Source organism: Phytophthora sojae (genome assembly GCF_000149755.1).
Source record: "Phytophthora sojae unplaced genomic scaffold PHYSOscaffold_11, whole genome shotgun sequence".
Classification (NCBI taxonomy): Eukaryota; Oomycota; class Peronosporomycetes; order Peronosporales; family Peronosporaceae; genus Phytophthora; species Phytophthora sojae.
Window position 1 is genome coordinate 2,014,035 of NW_009258125.1, and position 18,671 is coordinate 2,032,705.

Consider the following 18,671-nt stretch of genomic DNA (forward strand, 5'->3'; position numbering starts at 1 on the left):
TCAACTTGGTGTCCGAGACGCTGTCGGGCATGGACACAGTGCGGTCGTACAACATGGTGGACGCGTTCGCAGCGCGGTGTGTAGAGCTTCTGAACAACAACATGAAGTATTACTTCATCACGCAGTCATCCAACCGGTGGTTCGACATGAGGACGGACTGGTTCGTGTCCGTCATCATCGGCACCGTGCGCTTCTCGCGGTTGCGACGAAATCAAGCGTCGAGGCTTCCGTCGCGGGACTGAGCTTGGTATACGCGGCTCAGCTATCGTCCAGCTTCCAGCGGATGACGACCCTTTCAACGGGAGTGGAGAGCAGCATGACGTGCTTCGAGCGCATCGCCCACTACAATTCTCTCGATGAAGAAGGTGGCAAGTGTGTTCCTAGTATCGCAGAGTCCCTCTCGCCGGAGTGGCCCCGCACGGGCGCCGTCGTGTTTGAAAACTTCACGATGCGGTACCGAGACGACCTGCCGCTGGTGCTCAAGGGCGTGTCATTTTCAGTCCAAAGCGGCGAGAAGGTGGGCATATGTGGACGTACGGGCTCCGGGAAGAGCTCCCTTATGAGCGTTTTATTCCGTGTCGTGGAGATACCCAACACCGGCCGCGTTCTCATTGACGGCGTGGACATCGCCACCATCTCGGTGCACCAGCTACGCGCGAAGCTGACCATCATCCCGCAGGACCCGATGCTGTTCAGCGGCTCGCTGCGCATGAACTTGGACCCATTCGCGGAGAAGAGCGACGCCGAGCTGTGGCAAGTGCTGCGCAAGGTGCATCTGTCGGACACGGTGTCGGTGTGGGGGAAGGGCCTCGACTACGAGGTGGCCGAGAAGGGCGATAACCTGTCGGTGGGCCAGCGACAGCTGCTGTGCATCGCGCGCGCCCTCATCCGCGAAAGCCGAGTGATCGTCATGGATGAGGCCACGGCTAACGTGGACCAGGAGTCCGACAAACTCATCCAGCAGACGATGAGGGAGACGTTCGGAAGCGGTGACCGGACCGTGCTGTGCATCGCGCACCGCATCGAGACCATCCTGGATAGCAGCAAGATCTTGGTGCTGGATGCGGGTGAGGTCGTGGAGTTCGACAGTCCTGCCGCGCTGCTGCAGCTGAAAAAAGGTTTCTTCAAGTCTCTTGTGAGCTCAGGTCGAGCCATTTAGGCTCGTGACTCATTTAGAGACACGATCAGGTCAGAATGATCAATTTAGATTTTGATATTTTTGAAGCAGTTGTGTAATATACACATGTTCGTGTACTTTTCCCAGGTTGCGAGAGCTGATACTTTTGTCGCCTCGCATTTCGCAACGTGGCGCTGGGCTGTCTGATACGCACTGCCTATGTGGGGGCGGCGTCTTATGCGCGCAGCGGCGAGCGCGAGCGCAGTTTCGGGGTGTCGTACAGCCCGGACTCGACTGCTGTTGACGTGGCGTCGAGTGCTCGTGGGTGCACTGCTGGCTGCACTGCGGCTTCCTTCATGTTCGTGGCGGCGGCGCTTGTTTGTCGAGAGGTTTCGCTGGTTTGCCTTCAGTACATTCGCTAGTCTTGCAAGACCAATTTCTTTCGCTGCTCCCGACGGTAAAGGCCTGCTCGGAGGGAGCTCTGCACTGCACTGCACTGCAACCTCTGATCGTTGCTTGGTCCGACTGAGTCAGAGGTGGACTTTGCAGGGAAGAGCGCTTCTACCTGATCCCTGTTTGCAGTGGCTGGCTGGCTGTCTCTCGGTGCGGCACAGTGTAGACCGCGAGAAGCCAGCGCGTGACGCCAGCCACTGCATCGCCTGCCTGCTCGGAGAAGAGGCGGCGGGACACTGCAGTCTCCGCAGCCCTCAACGTTGACAAGCGCATCGGGGCAGGCAGGTCCAGTCCGGTTGGTGGTCGAATCTGCTGTTGTTGTCGTTCCGCCCTTCAAACGAGCGAGGGATGCGCGCTTCTGGTGCGAGGCTGACGTCACTGAAGTCGCAACTTTGCAGCCACAGGTCACGGCGATAGCTCTAGGCAGATTAAAAACTCTAGGGAAACAGACTTGCGAGGCGCCGCGCCGCGCTGCGGCCAACGGCAGCGCCAGCGCTGGTGTGGCCGCTGGCTGGCGGGGCGTTGCCGTCGCGTCGAAAGCATACAAAAACCGAGTCAAACCTTTCTGATCCGTGGCCCCGGCGATGTCCGCCATATGACGTTCTACAGCCGGGCGGACGTTCGAAAGGCGCCCTTTCTTCGACCAATCAGATCGCGGCGATTCGCTTCGAATACCGGTCAGAATGCATGCCCCATGTCACTAAAGATTGCGGGCAAAACTGCATGAAGAGGTCGTTTCCCACGTTACAGTATCAGTGCACTTGGCTGTTCTGACTGAATTAAGATCACATTACGCAGTCAAGACGCGGCTTGGTACCACGCTGGACTGGTACGTTGCCGTCGTGCGATCGCGCGCCCGAGTCCACCCACCCCACCCCGTATCAGCCGTCACTCGGCAATCATCCGCTCGGCTGTCAAGCCAAAGGCCAAGATATCGATCCATCGCAGGCAACATGCAGCCCGATAGCCACAACTCCAAGGTCTCCGATGACCCCGCAGCGTCCTCCAACACCGACGCCGCCAATATCAAGAAACGCAGGTCGTCCTCCGTCAAGAAGAAGAGGAAGACTACTGCTGAGCCTATCAAGGCCGAACCTGTCAAGCTCGAACCCGTTGGTGCCACTGCAGCCCCTCTGTTATCGGAGACCAGGAGCCCCGGCCCGTACCGGGGCAAGTGCCTCTACCAGTCGCGCAAGTGCGAGAACGAGCGCGCCGTCAAGCGCAACGGCAAGCCGCACAACCTGTGCGAGGAGCACCGCAACAAGCAGAACCAGCACCAGCGCAAGTTCGACGCCAAGAAGTTCTCGCGCAAAAGACGCCGAGGCAGCGACTCGGACGAGGACGGGAACAAGCTGCAGGCTATTCACACAGAAGAAGGAGAGCCCGTGGCCAAGCAGCTCCGCTCCATCATCACCACCACCACCCACCAAGAGGCCGAGACGAGGACGCCGTCCCGCGTGACGAGCTCACAACCGATGGTATCAACTATCAGAGGGATATTTCCGCCACCGGTGTATGCTGCAGGAGGAACTGCCCCCGTTGTTGTGGCGCGACTGCCTCCTATTGCCGCAGTGCATGCGTCTACTAGCGTTAGCTCCATGGCGACGGAAGCGTATCCTCGAGATCACGTCGTGTATTCGGAGTATCGGCAAAATGGCTACACTCAACGTCCGTACCTTCAGCAGCAGCAACAGGTCTCTCAGGTTTCCGCGGGGTATTCGCACTCGGAGCTCGTGGCTGCGAGCATCTTGGTGCAGCCGCAGTCGCAGCCGTCTCCGTCCTCTGTACCAGCTCCAAGACCTCTTTATTATAGTAACCAGGCCCCAGCAGTAGGAGGAGGGGGACAAGCTTTGACGACTCCGCGTCCACTGCCGTCGCTGCTGATGCCTCCTCGCTCCTCGGCGTTGTCCCCGAGTCCGTACCACAGAGTCAGCAGCGGAATTGTGTCGTCTTCCGCACCACGTTTCTCGCAAGTTGTGGTCACGCCGGTGTCGAGTGCGTCCGTCACTTCAGTGGGCACTACAGTGCTCCCCCCTCTCGCGCCGTTCACACTGAGGAGACCACGCACACCGTTGTCGTCGCCTAACAGCAACAAGAAGTGACAGTGGAGTGGATTGGAGTGGAAATTGCCCAGTCGAGATGAAAAATCTTTCGCCTGCAGGCCGTTAATTGAATCAATGAACTGAAAGCATTTCGTGTGAAATGGCTACATCAAAGTTACATGAGTCAAGCACCGATGGCTCCACTCGAACGTTGTGGTAGGTAGCTCGCGACGTCTTCGTGACCATTTTCACGGGCGACGGCTGTGAGTGTCTTGCTACCTTGATCATCCAAGCCAGTCAGAGCGCCGTTCTCGACGAGGAGAGTGACGATATCGAGGTATCCATTTTCACTCGCAACTTGAAGTGCAGTCGAGCCTTGGTTGTTGATTGAGTTCACGCTCGCGCCCTTCTTTATTAGCAGCCTCACCACTTCAGTGAGTCCATTAGCCGCCGCAGTGATAAGAGGGGTGGCGCCTTGCTCGTCTTGTATGTCGATGCTTGCTCCGTGATACAGAAGGAGTCGAACAACGTCGAGATTCTCATACTCACTCGCAATCGAGAGCGCTGAAGCTCCGTTTGGTCGCTGCTTGTCGATATGAGCTCCGTTCTGTAGTAACAACGATATGATCTCCAGTTCGCCCTCAGCTGCTGCACTCATTAATGCAGTCCAACCCTCGTAATTCGCTGCATCAACCGATGCTCCGTATTCAATCAGCTGCGTCACCACAGTACCGTGCCCATTTTCGGCTGCGCGTTTGAGAGGGGTATCTCCACTTTCGTCTCCCAAGTCAACTGAGGACCCGTGATCCAGGAACAACTTGACCAGATCGATATACCCGGTTTCACTTACTATCAGGAGGGCAGTGGCTCCATTTGGTAGTTGTTTGTCGACATTCGCCCCATTGTCCAGCAAAATTGACGCCACATCCGTGAACCTAGCGCTCGTGGCAACCAGTAATGCTGTCCAGCCTTGTTTGTTGGCTGCATCAATGAATGCGTTGTTGTCAATAAGCAACTTCACCAAAGACGCGTGGTTGGAGACGGCTGCGGCTATCAGTGGATTGTTGCCATCAACTGCTGCTAGTTCAAGTGAAGCGCCACTCTCAATCAACAACTCCGCCGTGTCGAAATGCCCATTTCCACACGCAATTTGAAGTGCAGTGGCTCCATTTGAGCATTGCTGATCGATATCTGCGCCCTTTTCCAGAAGCACAGAAACCACCTCAACGCAACCGTATTCTGCAGCACTCATCAGTGCAGTCCGGTCCTCGTGGTTGACCAAATTGGTAGACGCACCGCGCTCCAAAAGCAACTTCACGACTTCGTGATGACCATTTTCAGCTGCAACGATCAGCGAACTGTTCCCTCTCTCTTCCAGCAGATCGATCGATGCACCATGGTCAAGAAGCAGTTTAATAATGTCAATATAACCACTTTCACTCGATAAATGGAGAGCACAAACTCCGCTCGGAAGTTGCTTGGATGTGTCTGCAGCCTTTTTAAGCAGAGCTGCCACGACATCGGTATGACCACGTTCAGCTGCGCTCATAAGCGGAGTCCACCCTTCGTCATTTGTCATATTGATGTCGTTGTTGGGGTTCTTCAGCAGATTCTCAACGACTTTCAATTGGCCTCTCTCACAAGCGATTCTTAGTGCAGTGTCTCCATTGCGGTGCTTCTGATCAATCTTAGCATTTGCCACCACCTTCTTGAATGTCGTTTGAGGAGTTCGGAAGGTTTTCGGACTCGATCTGACCGTTCTCACAGCCGAGACGACATCGCAAAAGGAGATTTTCTTCTCAGCGGGGGCGCACTCGTAAATGAGCTGCACAAACTCCGAGTAGCCGCTGAAATACGCAACGTTCAATGGCGACCAATTCTGAAAATCTCCAGATAGATGGATATTCGCACCGTTATCAAGGAGGATTCGCACTACGGTCAGTCGCTTGTGCCACACGGCGGTAAGCAACGCTGTTCCTCCACTGGGCAGTCGCGCATCCATGTTGGCACCGCGATTCACGAGAAATTGGACAATGTCGGAATACCCCAACTGGGCTGCAGTGATCAAAGGGGTGTATCCTTCGTTGTCGGCCAGTTCAATCGAAGCGCCGTGGTTCATGAAGGCCACGACGATGTCCAGTTGACCATGCTCGCACGCAATATTCAGAGCTGTGGCTCCGGTGGGGAGCTGCAGGTCAATTAATTCAGCGGTGTCCTTATCAGCGAGTAGTGTCTTCACCACGCTAGTATGTCCTCTCTCCGCCGCCTTCATTAGCGAAGTCCAGCCCGCAGTATTCGTCACATTCGGAGACGCACCTCGTTCCAGTAGGAAGGCCACGACATGAGCGTGGTCTTGACTAGCTGCGACCAACAGCGGACTATCGCCATTTTCATCCACCGAGTTAATTGGCACACCACTATCGAGAATCAGCTCAATGATCTCAGACTGACCCTTTTCACAGGCCTGAAGGAGGGCATCAAGTCGACTTGGGAGAGTCTTCGGACCAATTTCAACCCCTCTCTCGAGTAAAATGGCTACAGCTCCGAAGTGACCATTCTTCGCAGCATAGTTCAGCGCTGTCCAGCCGTCATTGTCTTCTAATTCGATAGACGCGCCTCTGTCCACGAGAAATCCCACCACTGCTTCATGGCCTTTCATTGCTGCACTTATAAGTGGCGTAGTGCCGCCATCATCGACGCAATCGATTGAAGCACCTCGTACTACCAGGAGCTGTACAACTTCAATACAGCCATTTGAGCTCGCAATAAGGAGAGGAGTGCTTCCATCTTGACCCAGCTTGTCGATACTAGCCCCCTTTTCCAATAAAACAGCAACCACATCAGCGTGGCCTTCACTCGCAGCGTTCCTCAGCGCACTCCATCCGTAATTATTGGCCAAATCCATCGACACGCCACGTTTGGCCAGGAAAACTACTACATTCGCTCGGTTATTCGCAGCTGCAATGATTAGCGGTGTATTGCCAGCTTCGTCTCGCTGTTTCAGTGACGCGCCGTTTTTCACGAGCAAGTTCACGATTCTCTCGTATCCATTTTCACACGCAATTAGGAGAGCATTGGTTCCGTTTGGACGTCGCTTATCGATACTCGCCCCATGCTTGATCAGCGCAGAAATGACCTTGTTATTTGAGCCCCTCGCTGCCGCATACATAAGCGCCGTCCATCCTTCTCGGTTGGTCAAGTCGACGGACGCTCCATTTTCCACCAGAAAACACACAACAGCATCGTAGTCGTTGCTGGTTGCGGTAATTAGCGGGCTGTCGCCGAATTCGTCCACGAGATTAATCTCGGCGCCGTGTTTTAGCAGCAACTCAACCACTTTAAGGTTCCCATTCTCACACGCCAATATAAGAGCAGTGACGCCTTTAGGTCCGCGCTTATCAACTTCTGCTCCTCTCGCCAATAGAGTCGCCACAACATCAACGTGCCCCTCCTCCGCCGCTCGCATGAGCGCAGTCCAGCCTTTGCGGTTTGCCTCATGAATCGAAGCGCCTCGGGTCACCAGCAAATTGACAACTTTGGAATATCCGGCCTCTGAAGCTCTGATCAACGACGTGCTGCCGTCTTCATCCGCCAAATTCACCGATGCTCTATGTTTAAGCAGCAGATCCACCACCTTACGCTTGCCGTTCTCACTCGCGATTAACAACGCGGTTACTCCCTTTCGTCCTTGTTTGTTAACGTCCGCCTTGAGGTTCAAGAGGGACGCGATCACGTTGGTAAAGCCTCCAGAAACCGCACTCATAAGTGCAGTCCACCCTTGTCTGTTGGTCAGCTCAATAAAGGCCCCCTTCTCCACCAGATAGTTCACAACAGCGACGTGCCCATTGATCGCTGCAGAGATGAGCGAGCTGTCTCCAACTTTGTCCACCGAGTCAACCATCGCGCCTCGGTCTAGTAAAAGTTTGACAACTTTTAGATGCCCATTTTCGCTCGCGAGAATGAGAGCGGTGACCCCGTTTGCACCCATTTTGTCAACTAGAGCTCCTCTGTCAAGGAGAACCTCCACGATATCAGCGTGACCCAGCTCCGAAGCTCGCATAAGCGCAGTGTAGCCTCGACCATTAACGGCGTCCACCAACGCCCCACTGTCGAGTAGGAACCTCACGACTTGGACTCGGCCTTCTTCAGCTGCGGTGACGAGTGGGATCTCCCCATTCTTGGTGGACTGGGTACTTTGCCCCAAAGATTTTGGCGTGTGGTGCGAAGTCGCAGGGCGTCCACCCGGCTCTCGGCTCTGCTTGTGGGTCTTGAAACTTTGGCGCGCGTGTGTGGATCTTTGAGTTCGCGTTCGCTTCGGGGTGGCGGCACAGCGGCAGGCGGTGGGCATTGAATTGATGCAGAAGGTGAGCTGCCCTGGGCAATCGGAAGAGTGGCGAGGGAGACGAAGTGATGGCCTGGGGCAGAGATGCAGGCGAGCTGATACATGTACATGTGGACGATTTCTGTGCTGTACAACATGGACTGTACCCATTTGACTATAACTTGTGTAGCCATTTTTGCAAAGGTTGGCTTTTGCAGCCTCCCTGGCTTGGAGATGTTGGAAGGAAATACCCTCCAAGTATTTTGTTGCTGTACAAGACGGTTCGTCGTTGTTTGGACACCATTGTAGTTCATTAAAGTATACGACGATCATGGACCACTTTCATTTCAAACGTCAAGTTTTCATTTATCGAACTGCCATCGTCCGACAGCAACCACTTGCAGTACTTTTGTTTTTCTTTGGTCATACACTTGTGTGTTGCTCACTGTGAACATTGTGGAGGAATGCTGACCATGCATCTACATGCGCAGGCGCTTCGGTGCGGCCGTGAGGGGGATGCACTCCTTGTAGACCTGCCACGAGTACGAGTTCTTGAGGAAGCGCACTCCGAGCCAGTACCAGTGCATCGTGCAGCCGCCCTTCTTCTCGCAGGACGAGTAGTCGATCGTGGGGGATCGTCTCGTGGCAGTTGCCGGACTCCAGCACGCGCACGTCGTCCAGCCAAATCTCACACGGGCCGTCATGGGTGTAACCCGTGGAGCGCGGAATGGGCTGCGGCGTCCCCTTGGGGTTGGTCCAGCCGCAGAAGTAGTCGGCGCCCTGGGTCACCGTGTACTTGCCTCGGTCCATGAAGTCGCGTAGAGTTTTGTAGCCATTATCACGGCGCCGGGCGTCGAAGCCCTCCTGCGTCGCGAAGCCCTGGCCCTCCAGGAAGGCCAGCGGGTTGTACTTGGTATCTTTGTCCTCCACTGCGGCTCCGGCTGAAGAACGACTTGGTGTGCGTCGGCTAGGAGAACGGAGCTGGACAAGACCGCAGCTACGGCGAGGGTTGAGGCGAGCGATGGAGCCATCTTGGGGCTTGAGAAGTTGGGTACGGGGTAGAGTGCAAAAACTCAAGTGAGTTTGATAAAGCTACTGAGCAGGGAGGGTGCTCTAGGTTGGTGTAGGTTTTGTCGGTGCGCGTAAGTTACAGAACCACAACTCGTGCCCTAGGATGTGCTGTCGAGGTACACTGAGCCACAACACACTGCAACGCTAGTGCATTGCACTGAGCAAATGAGCCAAACCTCGAGGTGCATGCTGCCTTTACATACCATGTTGCTGTGTAATGCTACATGTACTGCTCACATATGGGCACGACATGGCACATCCTAGTGAAATCCGTGCACTGCCTTGCCAAAAATTGAATGCAATTCCTAGTTATTTTTCGCTGTCCGTGTCGACTAGCGATAGTACGACTGAAAGTTCACGTTGTTGAAGTGGAAGTGAATTGAATTTTTGAATATTTCGCGCCTCGCAGCTGTCCATCATGTGCCTGCCGACGTCGTGACGCTAACCTCTCTCTACACATAATACCTCCACACAATACTTACATGGTCCCTACGTCAGCCCTCTGGAAGTTGTGTTGATCCGCAACGGTGTCAAGTTAGACTGCCACAGTCAACGGGCCGCGCCACTCGCAACGGGCAAATTTTCAACTTCATGCTGGCCGTTTTCACTCACGATCCGAAGCGCAGTGTCACCGTTTGGTCCTCGAAGATCGGCGTTCGCCTTGTTCTCCAGTAGGACCGACACGACCTCTGCATGGCCCTTCATCGCGGCTTTCATGAGAGCGCTCTCGCCCTCGTTGTTGGTAGCGTTAATCCTCGCGCCCTTTTCGATCAGTGCACGCACCACATCAGTAAGCCCACTTTGAGCTGCCATCAGCAGTGGATTGTCGCCATCTCCATCCGTCGCGTGGATATCCGCGCCAAGATCGAGGAGAAGCAGAGGGATGGCTGCATTCTCGCCTTCACACGCGACCCCCAACGCTGTGGCTCCATTCGGGCCTGGCTGGTCAATGGCTGCCCCTTCGGCTACCAGCATCCGCACGGCATCTGGGTGGCCATTGTCCGACGCAATGATTAGCGCTGTCCAGTCCTCGTTATTAGTCGAATCAATTGAGGCGCCATTGTCCACCAAGAGCTTGATGACGTCTGCGTGGCCGTGCTCCGACGCCGCCATGACCGCAGTCCAGTCATTATTATTTGTCATGTCGATAGCTGCTCCGTTCTCCAACAGAATCTTCACAACGTCTGGTCGTCCGTGCTCCGCAGCGGTGATCAACGGAGTGTCGCCGTCCCCGTCGGCGTAGTTAAGTGACGCTCCGTGTTTGAGGAGGAACTTTACGACGTCGACGTTGTCGTTTTCACTCGCGGTGTGGAGAGCCGAGTAGCCGTTCGGGAGGTGGTCGTTGACGCTCGCTCCGAGGTCGAGGAGAACAGCGACCAAGTCGATGTAGCCTTCACGGCAGGCTTTCATAAAGGCAGACAAACCAGCATTGTCCACCACAGTTACAGATGCCCCACGATCCACCAGCAGCTTCACGACTTCTTCGTGTCCGTAGACGGCAGCGCTGAGCAGAGGGGTGTCGCCATCTCCATCAACCAACTCAATGGCGGCGCCGTGATCGAGAAGCAGCGAAACTACGTCAACGTATCCTTGCTCACTTGCAAGATGCAAGGCTGTCGCTTGGTTCGGGCCTTGGATGTTAACACTCGCCCCCTTCTCCAGCAGCATAGTCACCGCCTCCGCGTGACCTCCTTCAGAGGCGCTGATAAGCGGAGTCGCCCCCTTGGCATTGGTGCAGTGGATATCCGCTCCATGTTCCAGCAGCAGCTCTATCACTGACGTATGCCCATACTCCGCAGCACCGATCAATGGTGTATTCCCGCCCTCGCCCGTAGAATCAATGGACCCTCCGTGCTCAAGAAGAAACCCCACCACTCCGGGGTGCCCGTTGATTGCAGCTACCGAAAGTGGGGTGTCTCCGTCCTCATCCGCTGCGTCGACTCTGGCGCGGTGATCAAATAGAAGTTTGACAGCATCGACCTGACCATTTGCACTAGCCACGAACAGCGCTGTCTCCCCATCTAGACGCTGCTTGTTGACGTCTGCCCCCTTCTCCACTAGAACCGCTATTACATCCACGAAGCCTCCCTGCGCCGCGAACATCAGAGCCGTCCAGCCTTCGTCATTAGAAGCATCGATCGAAGCGCCATTGTCCAGCAGTAGCTTGGTCATGGCAGCGTGCTCCCCCTCGGCTGCGTGCATCAGTGGCGTGTTGCCACCTTCCCCTGAAAGGTTCACTGCAGCGCCGTGTTCAACGAGCAATCTGGCCGAATCGAAATACCCGTTCATACACGCGATATTGAGCGCAGCGGCGCCGGTCGGTTGTCGTGTATTCACGTCTGCTTCGTTGTCTAGTAGCACCGAGACGACTTCATCGTAGTCACTCGCCCCAGCATTCATCAGAGCGGTCCAGCCTTCGTTATTAGCCAAGTTAATTGAAGCACCGCGCCCGACGAGTAACTTGACAATATCCTCGTGCCCGCTATCAGCCGCAGTGAGCAGTGGCGTATCCCCGTCCTCGTCGACACTGTCGATCGATACTCCGCGGCTGAGAAGCAGCTCGACGACGTGGATGTGACCGCTTTTGCAGGCGAGGTGAAGGGCGGTGAAGCCATTCGGGAGCCGCTTGCTCAAGTCGGCACCCTTTTCGAGGAGGACGGAGACAACGTCAGCGTGGCCGCACATACACGCGCTGAGCAGCGGATACCAGCCGTCATCAGTTGACAAATTGATGTCATTGTGCGGGTTCTTCAGTAGGTCTTCCACAACTTTAACCTGTCCTCTCTCACAGGCAATCCTCAGTGCTGTATCCCCATTGCGGCTCTTCTGGTCGATCCCTGTACTTGCCATTCGTGTTACTTTTCGAGACGGAAGGAGTTTTTTCGCAGGAGTAGAAGAAGAAATCCGAGCCGAAGAGAAAGCCGACATCACGTCTCCAAACGACAGTTTCTGGTCTGGTGGCATCCGTTCGTAGATGAGCTGTACGAGTTCAGTGTAGCCGCTGAAGTATGCCACATTCAGCGGCGGCCAGTTCTGGAAATCCCCACACAGATTAAAGTCCGCTCCGTTATCCAGGAGAATCCGAACAACTTCCAACCGCTTGTGCCAAACCGCAGTAACCAAAGCTGTACTCCCGCTGGGCAGTTGCGCGTTCATGTTGGCGCCCTGAGTCACGAGGAACTGGACGATATCGGAGTACCCAAGCTGCGCGGCGGTGATCAACGGCGTGTAGCCTTCGTTATCCGCGAGTTCAATTGAGGCTCCACGGTTAACGAGGGCCACCGCGATATCCCGCTGGCCGTGTTCGCAGGCGATATTCAGCGCAGTCGCTCCAGTCGGTAGCTGCAAGTTCACAGACTGATAAGCTGCCTCGGATTTTAACAGCGTCTTTGCCACACTCACAAATCCTTGCTCCGCAGCTTTCATCAGCGCCGACCAACCCGCATTATTCACCAACTCGGTGGCCGCGCCGTGTTCCAGAAGGCATTTGACAATGTCAGCGTGTCCGTTACCTGCCGCAACGAACAGTGGGCAGTCTCCATCCTCGTCTACCTCGTTGACTGAAGCTCCATTATCCAGAAGAAGCTTAACAACTTCGACGTGTCCGTTTTCACAGGCAATTAGGATCTCGTTGAACCCGTTCGGGAGATACCTGTTCACTGACGCTCCGTTCTCTAGCAACACCGCCGCAATCTCCGCGTATCCTCCCTCCGCAGCGTTCATCAGTGCAGTCCAGCCCCTGTATTCTTTCCAATCCAGCGGCGCGCCGTGCTCACATAGTAACTTGACCATCTCCGTCTGGCCGTTCTCCGCGGCACTGATAAGCGGAGAAGAGCGAAACGTATTCCTCACGTCGACCTCCGCTCCACGCGCGAGAAGAACGCGCGCGACCTCAACGCTGCCGTGAATCGACGCGATGATCAACGGCGTGTTGCCAGTCTCTCCATGCTTATTGACGTTGGCTCCTTCGTCCAGCAACAGCTCCACAACCTGCGCGTGGTTGTTCTGTGTAGCGCTGGTTAGTGGCGTCCACCCATTGTTGTTGAATAGATCGACCGTAGCGCCTCGTTCTATCAGCAACTTCACCACCTCCACGTGGCCGTTCTCCGCCGCAGTGATCAGCGGGCTGTCCCCCGTTTCGTCCACTAGATCAACCGCAGCGCCGTGATCGAGCAGCACCCGAATGATATCAACGGTTCCAGTCTCGCAGGCGACGATCAACGGCGTGACCCCGTTTGGTCCGGTCTTGTCGACTGCTGCTCCGTGGTCTAAGAGCAGTTGGACGATGTCGACATAGCCCTCTTCGCTCGCGCGGTACAGTGCAGTAGAGCCACTGCAGGGCAAGTCGACGGATGCACCTCGTTCAAGCAGTAGCCGCGCGATATCCTCGTGTCCGTTCGCAACTGCGCAGAGCAGTGGGGTGTCTCCCTCTTCGTCCACTTCGTTCACATCGGCACCGTCCTCGAGGAAACGAGTAACAGCGTCGATGTCTCCGTCGGCGCATGCATACTGTAGAGAGGTGTCGCTGTCCTCCTGGTCGTCGGCCTCCTGGTTTGATGCGTCTTCGACTTCTTCTGGAGACTTGATCCGGTCCTTCAAATCTTTCGGCCTGTCGTTGATGTTGGTGATAGCTTGAGTCGCTGTCAATGACAGTGTCATCGGTGCGCTGGGCCGCTTGTAGCGATACTGTACCTGTTCGAGACTCTGCCAATTGTAGAATGACGTCGATACGCTGTGGCTTGCGTAATTGAACCCAAAGTGTCGCCCTCGAGAAGTCGCAAATGCAGGTCCAGACCGAATGGCGTTACAGCAACCATATGACGACAACACGACAGAAATTAAAGCAACCACAAGGCCTAAAGCAACCCTAAAACCAGCTGGCACCCGGTAATTTATTTTAAATGACGCGTAAATGACAGGGACACGTCGCCCTCGTCATGGTCTTGCTACATATATCTCTAAATTTAGACACGTCGTGGTGGCGTCTAACTGATGTTCTCTACACAGCAATACGTGAAACACATGACAATATGTGTCCCACTTAGCAGATTTTGAGCGACAGCAAAAATGGAGAAGAAATCGCTGGCACATGAGCTGGTGCGCGCGAATCGCCGAGATTGCACTCCTCAAGAAGAAGCTGGATGAGATTACCGAGCATCTGGAAAAGTTTCTGGCAGCGCAGCTACAAATCCAAACCCTCGTCGAAGATCGCGAAGAGAACAGCTATGCGTTAGCAGCCGTCTTGGGCGATGAAGGGGCCGACCAAGGTGGTCTCACCGCAGAGGACGACGCTGTTTCCCTCGATATTCTACTGGAGCTGGCGGTGCGAAAAATGAAAGACTAATGCAGCATAGACTCTGTATTTAAAGGTAAATACAGACTGTGGTGTTTCTCAGAGCTGGTTCTGTAGCTGCTGATGAATCTGGCTAGCTTTAGCGACGTCGCGTTCAGAGAGATGACGTTCTTGGGAGTAACACATGATGACCCACAGCATTTTCAATCGCATCACCTTGACGTCGTTCTTGGAAATTCTAGAAAGTTGCATCTGCAAGTTCCCCGTAAGATAGCTGTGGGCTTGGGCTACTACCAGCTATCAAAATCAGGTTGTTGAGGGGCACAGATCCACTCAATCGGATCGAAGAAAAGATAGCCACGGGGTCAGAAGCCTTGTGCCACCACTCCACATAACCACGAAGCCCCTCCTTTCCTTCATTTTCTTTGTCTTTCGGAATTCCAGTCGACACGATTTCCATTTCATGGTGATAGTCATCATCAATGAGCGGCTCGTACATGTAAACATGCACCCGAAGCTAGCTTGTTTTTGCCGTGTAGCGTAGGCGAAGGATAATTGCCCCCCCAGTGGTCTGCGTGCAGATTAACGGTGGATAATAAAATTCGTTGCTGCAAGTGCTGTCTTAGGGAGACTTGGCCATCCGATAGCCCATGTCAGTGATGACAGCACATGGTACTTCCCCACCGATCTCGCAAGGGTCTCCATGCAAAAGTCCACAGGGCTACCATTTAGCCATCCACGACAGATCCCTCCCACGATGTTGTCAAAGCTGATCAGGACTTTGTTGGAGAGCGTCACAAATTCAGTGCGTAGCCGACTTGAAGTAAACTTTGAGATAATTTCGTTCGCTAGACCTTGGTGCCGCTCGGGAATAGCATCACGCGGTAGTCATAAAGTGGTTGTTCTGGTTCAGCCCCAGTGTCGTTCGGCAACTTTACTTTCGGCAACCTTAACTTGGACATCTGCACAATTGGCTGTAACATTTCCGCTGCAGCCGTCAATTCGTTTTTCACTTCCAAGGTCTGGTACGTACTCCACCGATCATGAATTGCCATAGCTGGAAGCAGTTTGAAGCCATGCCCCTCGCATGCTAAGTGCATAAGATGACGACATGGTAAATGGTGACTGCTATATAATAGACAAGTACACGTCCACTCCACATCGTGACAGCGAAAGGTTTGATTCCCGCAATAAATTTTCCATTGTGAAGGACTCGACGCTGTACGCTCACAAGTCGCATCTGCCATGAAGTTCACAAATCGTTCCCACTCTTTTCTCACTTTCTCGAAGATGTCAGGGTACAGTCGAGTTGCTACCGTCCGGAGAAACATCGGTATGGTTTTAGGAACGGGCGAAGTCGAATGGTGCTGCGCGATGACGAACCCGATCTGCTGAGTTATCATGATTTGATGCTGCACCAAGCCCGCAATAGTCTTGTCAATTCGTGTCTTGTGCCCCAACAGTATTTTCACCTGATTCCAGTTTGACTCGATCCTGTTCGTTGTAGTATTCCCAGCCGTGAAAAATTTGCTGCGAGCAAAGTTCGCCCACATGTCTCGACACGAATCCCAGTTCTTTTCAAAGTACGAGAATAAAGCTTGTTTCTTGTTGTCTTCGCAGTATTGCTTCAATGCACCGTAACTAGAATCGTAAACTGTCTCTGTGGAGCTGCATATGGTTTGTTTTCCAAAGTTAGCGTTACCACAAGAATCACAAATAGAACCTGTTGCGTACCTGTACAGCGTTTTTATCATTAGGTTGAGTAACTCGTCGCGTTCAGACACCTTCAGCTTGTATGGGGCCCGCTGCATCACCTTCTTCCAGTACGAAATGGCATGGAATTGACAAAGTAAAACGTTCGCAGCAGGAAATAGTGTTTTCAGCACCCTCCACTCAACGAAATCTTTGTCGATCACGATGGAGGATATCATCCGCCAACTTGGGTTCTTCTCTTGGAAATACTCCAGGATTGTTGTCATCATCGGAGCTCGTTGGTTGAGGCATATGAAGTCTACAACTGGGAACCCTCTACCAGTAGCGGTTGTGACGACCAGACTCCCTGAAATATCCAACACACAACAGTAGAAAATCACTTTGTTAATAAGGTTGCTATATCATCGATATGATTGCTATAACTACGCAAGGTTGCCGTAACAAAGATAAAGTTGCTATACCGAACAACTCATACGCACCCAAGTGATAGCCCAAATTGTTCGTGCCGTGAGTGAAATCCATTGTAAGAGTGTCGCCCCAGCGCTCGAACATCAACTTCTGCACCTTTGTTTGCATCACGATACCGCATGTCACATCCATTTGGTCTTGAATAACAAGGACGTCACTACCGTCTAACTGGCGGATAGCTTGCAGCATGTCTTTCATACGGGCCTCCGCTGCGTCGTGCCCCATAATACTGCGGATCAGATTACGGGTCTGTTGAGGTGTTATTTTGCAGCCTAGCAAACAGACAGAGCGCGAACAGTAACGTAAGTATTACTTCAGCATATCATATATAAAACTACGCACCGATTCTCTCATTCAGGAAGTTCGTGATGTGCTTGGAAGAAACACTAGCATCCGTTAAAGTCTTAACATCTTCGAGATCTTGCTCGTCCAACGGAAGTGCCTTTGTTGGCAGGTACAACGATGCTTGCGTTCGGGTGGTCGGGTGCGTGTGGGTAAAGTTCTGATTATCAACAGCGACATGTGAGAAATACTAACAAAGCAAACAAATACACTAAAAGGCAGATACCTCGTTTCTTATGACAATTCGAAATTTGCCATTTTCCATCCGCTGAACGGTTGGTGTCGTGCGTGCAGGACACCCGCAATAGTTGCCTTTTCTATTACGATGTCCCTTGGAGCGCGACGATTGCGAAACACCGTGTGTACAGCGGAGGACCTTGTGACTCCAATTAAAACGTGAAGGGATTTGGTCCCGATTATTGCTGCATGTGAAAGGGGGTTTCGTTAATAACTTCAATTTCTCATCAAACAGAGGTCACACATACCTGTTGTACTGATTTCGTGTCTCCGAGCTTCGTACTCGAAACTTGAGGTGGTGCTTCTACTTGTATATTTTCAAGTGTGGGTTGAACTTGCGCCAACTCTTGATAATCGCTGGGGTAAAGGGCGGAACGGGGTTGATAATTTCTTCGCGCTCCTCGTTGATCTCCCGCAACTCGTCAAGGTGCTTACTTGATCGCTTCCGCAGTATGTACTGCTTGTTCCGCTTGGATAAACGTGGGGCCGAATCAGCGTCGACAGACTCGTGAAGCTGCAGCTCCGCCTTACGCTTTTTCGCGAAAGATTGGGCTTCATCCCCAGCACAAAGCTTGCATTTGGCCAGAGCGGTATCAATCGATTCCAAAGTGAATGTCAATATTAATGATAGCGCAAACGTTTTGCTTAAAGCAACTTTAACGAGAATACCTGGTGTTTTCTTGCGTGCTGTGGCTTTCTTTCTCGGCTCGGGGCTCTGTTTGCGTGTCCTGCGTTCTAAACAAACTAAAAAAATACACAATACATTATCAGTTCAACTCAATAAGTATCAACAATAATCCAAACGAGTCTTACCCGCTTCTGTTTCGTCTTCTGTGCTGGATTCTCCGTCGTCGTCTGCCTCCTGTTCATCGTCACTCGCCTCCTCTTCATCGTCGTCACCCTCCTCTTCATCGCTATCGCTCTCCTCGGCATCATCGACCTCTTCTTCGTCTTCCTCCTCTTGGTAGCAATCCTCCGCCTCTTCGTCGCCGTTGTCTTCCGCATCCTCCTCATCCAGAACAAAGTCTTCGTCTTCGTCGTCGTCTTTTTCAATCCCGAGAGCAGCGTACATGTAGTTTAGCTCCTCGTTTACGTTCCGCAGCTTTCGGCCTAAACAACACATACCGACAGAATTCAAACAAAATGTGAGGCACGTAGATACTCTCGTTACCACCAACATGGAGCATACTGATTACCGTTTTATAATGGCTCCCCCCGCAGGAGCCATCGGCCTCCCCTCGCCGTTTGGTGCTTGACTGATTCGCGAGAGGTGCGTGCCCCACGTGGCCTCCGTTCAGCAGCGCGATTCTAAAATGAGCGACTGTGAGGTGGCGCACTTAATGGCATCGTACCTAATCAGAAGCGCACTTTAGCGTGATTTGCGTACCTAAGTGCTTAATGGTAATTTAGACATTTAAATTACGCTCGTAATTTTTGAAATCCCTAAAAGCAACCATACATGTCTCAGAATGGCTAAAAGCAACCATACTTATGGTTGCTCTGACCACTCCCGTCCAGACCAGCTGCACTGAGGTTATAGACGCAGCGAGCTGATATCTCTCGTGTCCTGTTTGCACGTTGTGGAGTTGCGTTTTCTATAATTTGTTAGCTTCC

The 18,671-nt window shown here is 53.3% G+C and overlaps 13 protein-coding genes across 13 annotated transcripts; 2 read left to right on the plus strand and 11 right to left on the minus strand.

The window, feature by feature from the left end:
• Positions 1 to 2,523: 2,523 nt before the first annotated feature.
• PHYSODRAFT_340261 (hypothetical protein) lies at positions 2,524 to 3,672 on the plus strand (the record flags this gene model as incomplete). The annotated part of the gene is made up of 1 exon (XM_009538380.1): positions 2,524 to 3,672. One exon carries the CDS (start codon positions 2,524 to 2,526, stop codon positions 3,670 to 3,672), a length of 1,149 nt encoding a protein of 382 aa, XP_009536675.1.
• A 469-nt stretch (positions 3,673 to 4,141) lies between these two features.
• PHYSODRAFT_417074 (hypothetical protein) lies at positions 4,142 to 4,783 on the minus strand (the record flags this gene model as incomplete). The annotated part of the gene is made up of 1 exon (XM_009538381.1): positions 4,142 to 4,783. A coding segment is annotated over one exon (642 nt), but the record flags the coding sequence as incomplete, so codon positions are not given.
• Positions 4,784 to 6,421: 1,638 nt separating this feature from the next.
• On the minus strand, positions 6,422 to 6,781 carry PHYSODRAFT_527632 (hypothetical protein; the record flags this gene model as incomplete). Its single annotated transcript, XM_009538382.1, has 1 exon — positions 6,422 to 6,781. A coding segment is annotated over one exon (360 nt), but the record flags the coding sequence as incomplete, so codon positions are not given.
• Positions 6,782 to 7,378: 597 nt separating this feature from the next.
• On the minus strand, positions 7,379 to 7,600 carry PHYSODRAFT_527526 (hypothetical protein; the record flags this gene model as incomplete). The annotated part of the gene is made up of 1 exon (XM_009538383.1): positions 7,379 to 7,600. A coding segment is annotated over one exon (222 nt), but the record flags the coding sequence as incomplete, so codon positions are not given.
• Positions 7,601 to 8,412: 812 nt separating this feature from the next.
• On the minus strand, positions 8,413 to 8,964 carry PHYSODRAFT_254168 (hypothetical protein; the record flags this gene model as incomplete). The annotated part of the gene is given in 3 exon segments (XM_009538384.1): positions 8,413 to 8,572; positions 8,592 to 8,914; positions 8,935 to 8,964. 3 exon segments carry the CDS (start codon positions 8,962 to 8,964, stop codon positions 8,413 to 8,415), a joined length of 513 nt encoding a protein of 170 aa, XP_009536679.1.
• Positions 8,965 to 10,921: 1,957 nt separating this feature from the next.
• On the minus strand, positions 10,922 to 11,293 carry PHYSODRAFT_526213 (hypothetical protein; the record flags this gene model as incomplete). Its single annotated transcript, XM_009538385.1, has 1 exon — positions 10,922 to 11,293. A coding segment is annotated over one exon (372 nt), but the record flags the coding sequence as incomplete, so codon positions are not given.
• A 1,140-nt stretch (positions 11,294 to 12,433) lies between these two features.
• On the minus strand, positions 12,434 to 12,631 carry PHYSODRAFT_435214 (hypothetical protein; the record flags this gene model as incomplete). The annotated part of the gene is made up of 1 exon (XM_009538386.1): positions 12,434 to 12,631. A coding segment is annotated over one exon (198 nt), but the record flags the coding sequence as incomplete, so codon positions are not given.
• A 393-nt stretch (positions 12,632 to 13,024) lies between these two features.
• On the minus strand, positions 13,025 to 13,216 carry PHYSODRAFT_436474 (hypothetical protein; the record flags this gene model as incomplete). Its single annotated transcript, XM_009538387.1, has 1 exon — positions 13,025 to 13,216. A coding segment is annotated over one exon (192 nt), but the record flags the coding sequence as incomplete, so codon positions are not given.
• Positions 13,217 to 14,093: 877 nt separating this feature from the next.
• On the plus strand, positions 14,094 to 14,348 carry PHYSODRAFT_526986 (hypothetical protein; the record flags this gene model as incomplete). The annotated part of the gene is made up of 1 exon (XM_009538388.1): positions 14,094 to 14,348. One exon carries the CDS (start codon positions 14,094 to 14,096, stop codon positions 14,346 to 14,348), a length of 255 nt encoding a protein of 84 aa, XP_009536683.1.
• Positions 14,349 to 15,145: 797 nt separating this feature from the next.
• Positions 15,146 to 15,850, minus strand: PHYSODRAFT_526819 (hypothetical protein; the record flags this gene model as incomplete). The annotated part of the gene is made up of 2 exons (XM_009538389.1): positions 15,146 to 15,580; positions 15,647 to 15,850. The coding sequence occupies 2 exons, from the start codon at positions 15,848 to 15,850 to the stop codon at positions 15,146 to 15,148; spliced, it is 639 nt and encodes a 212-aa protein (XP_009536684.1).
• A 390-nt stretch (positions 15,851 to 16,240) lies between these two features.
• On the minus strand, positions 16,241 to 16,667 carry PHYSODRAFT_415403 (hypothetical protein; the record flags this gene model as incomplete). Its single annotated transcript, XM_009538390.1, has 2 exons — positions 16,241 to 16,406; positions 16,477 to 16,667. Coding segments are annotated over 2 exons (357 nt in total), but the record flags the coding sequence as incomplete, so codon positions are not given.
• A 145-nt stretch (positions 16,668 to 16,812) lies between these two features.
• On the minus strand, positions 16,813 to 16,983 carry PHYSODRAFT_526879 (hypothetical protein; the record flags this gene model as incomplete). Its single annotated transcript, XM_009538391.1, has 1 exon — positions 16,813 to 16,983. A coding segment is annotated over one exon (171 nt), but the record flags the coding sequence as incomplete, so codon positions are not given.
• A 378-nt stretch (positions 16,984 to 17,361) lies between these two features.
• PHYSODRAFT_254120 (hypothetical protein) lies at positions 17,362 to 18,129 on the minus strand (the record flags this gene model as incomplete). The annotated part of the gene is made up of 2 exons (XM_009538392.1): positions 17,362 to 17,609; positions 17,871 to 18,129. 2 exons carry the CDS (start codon positions 18,127 to 18,129, stop codon positions 17,362 to 17,364), a joined length of 507 nt encoding a protein of 168 aa, XP_009536687.1.
• Between the last annotated feature and the right edge of the window lie 542 nt (positions 18,130 to 18,671).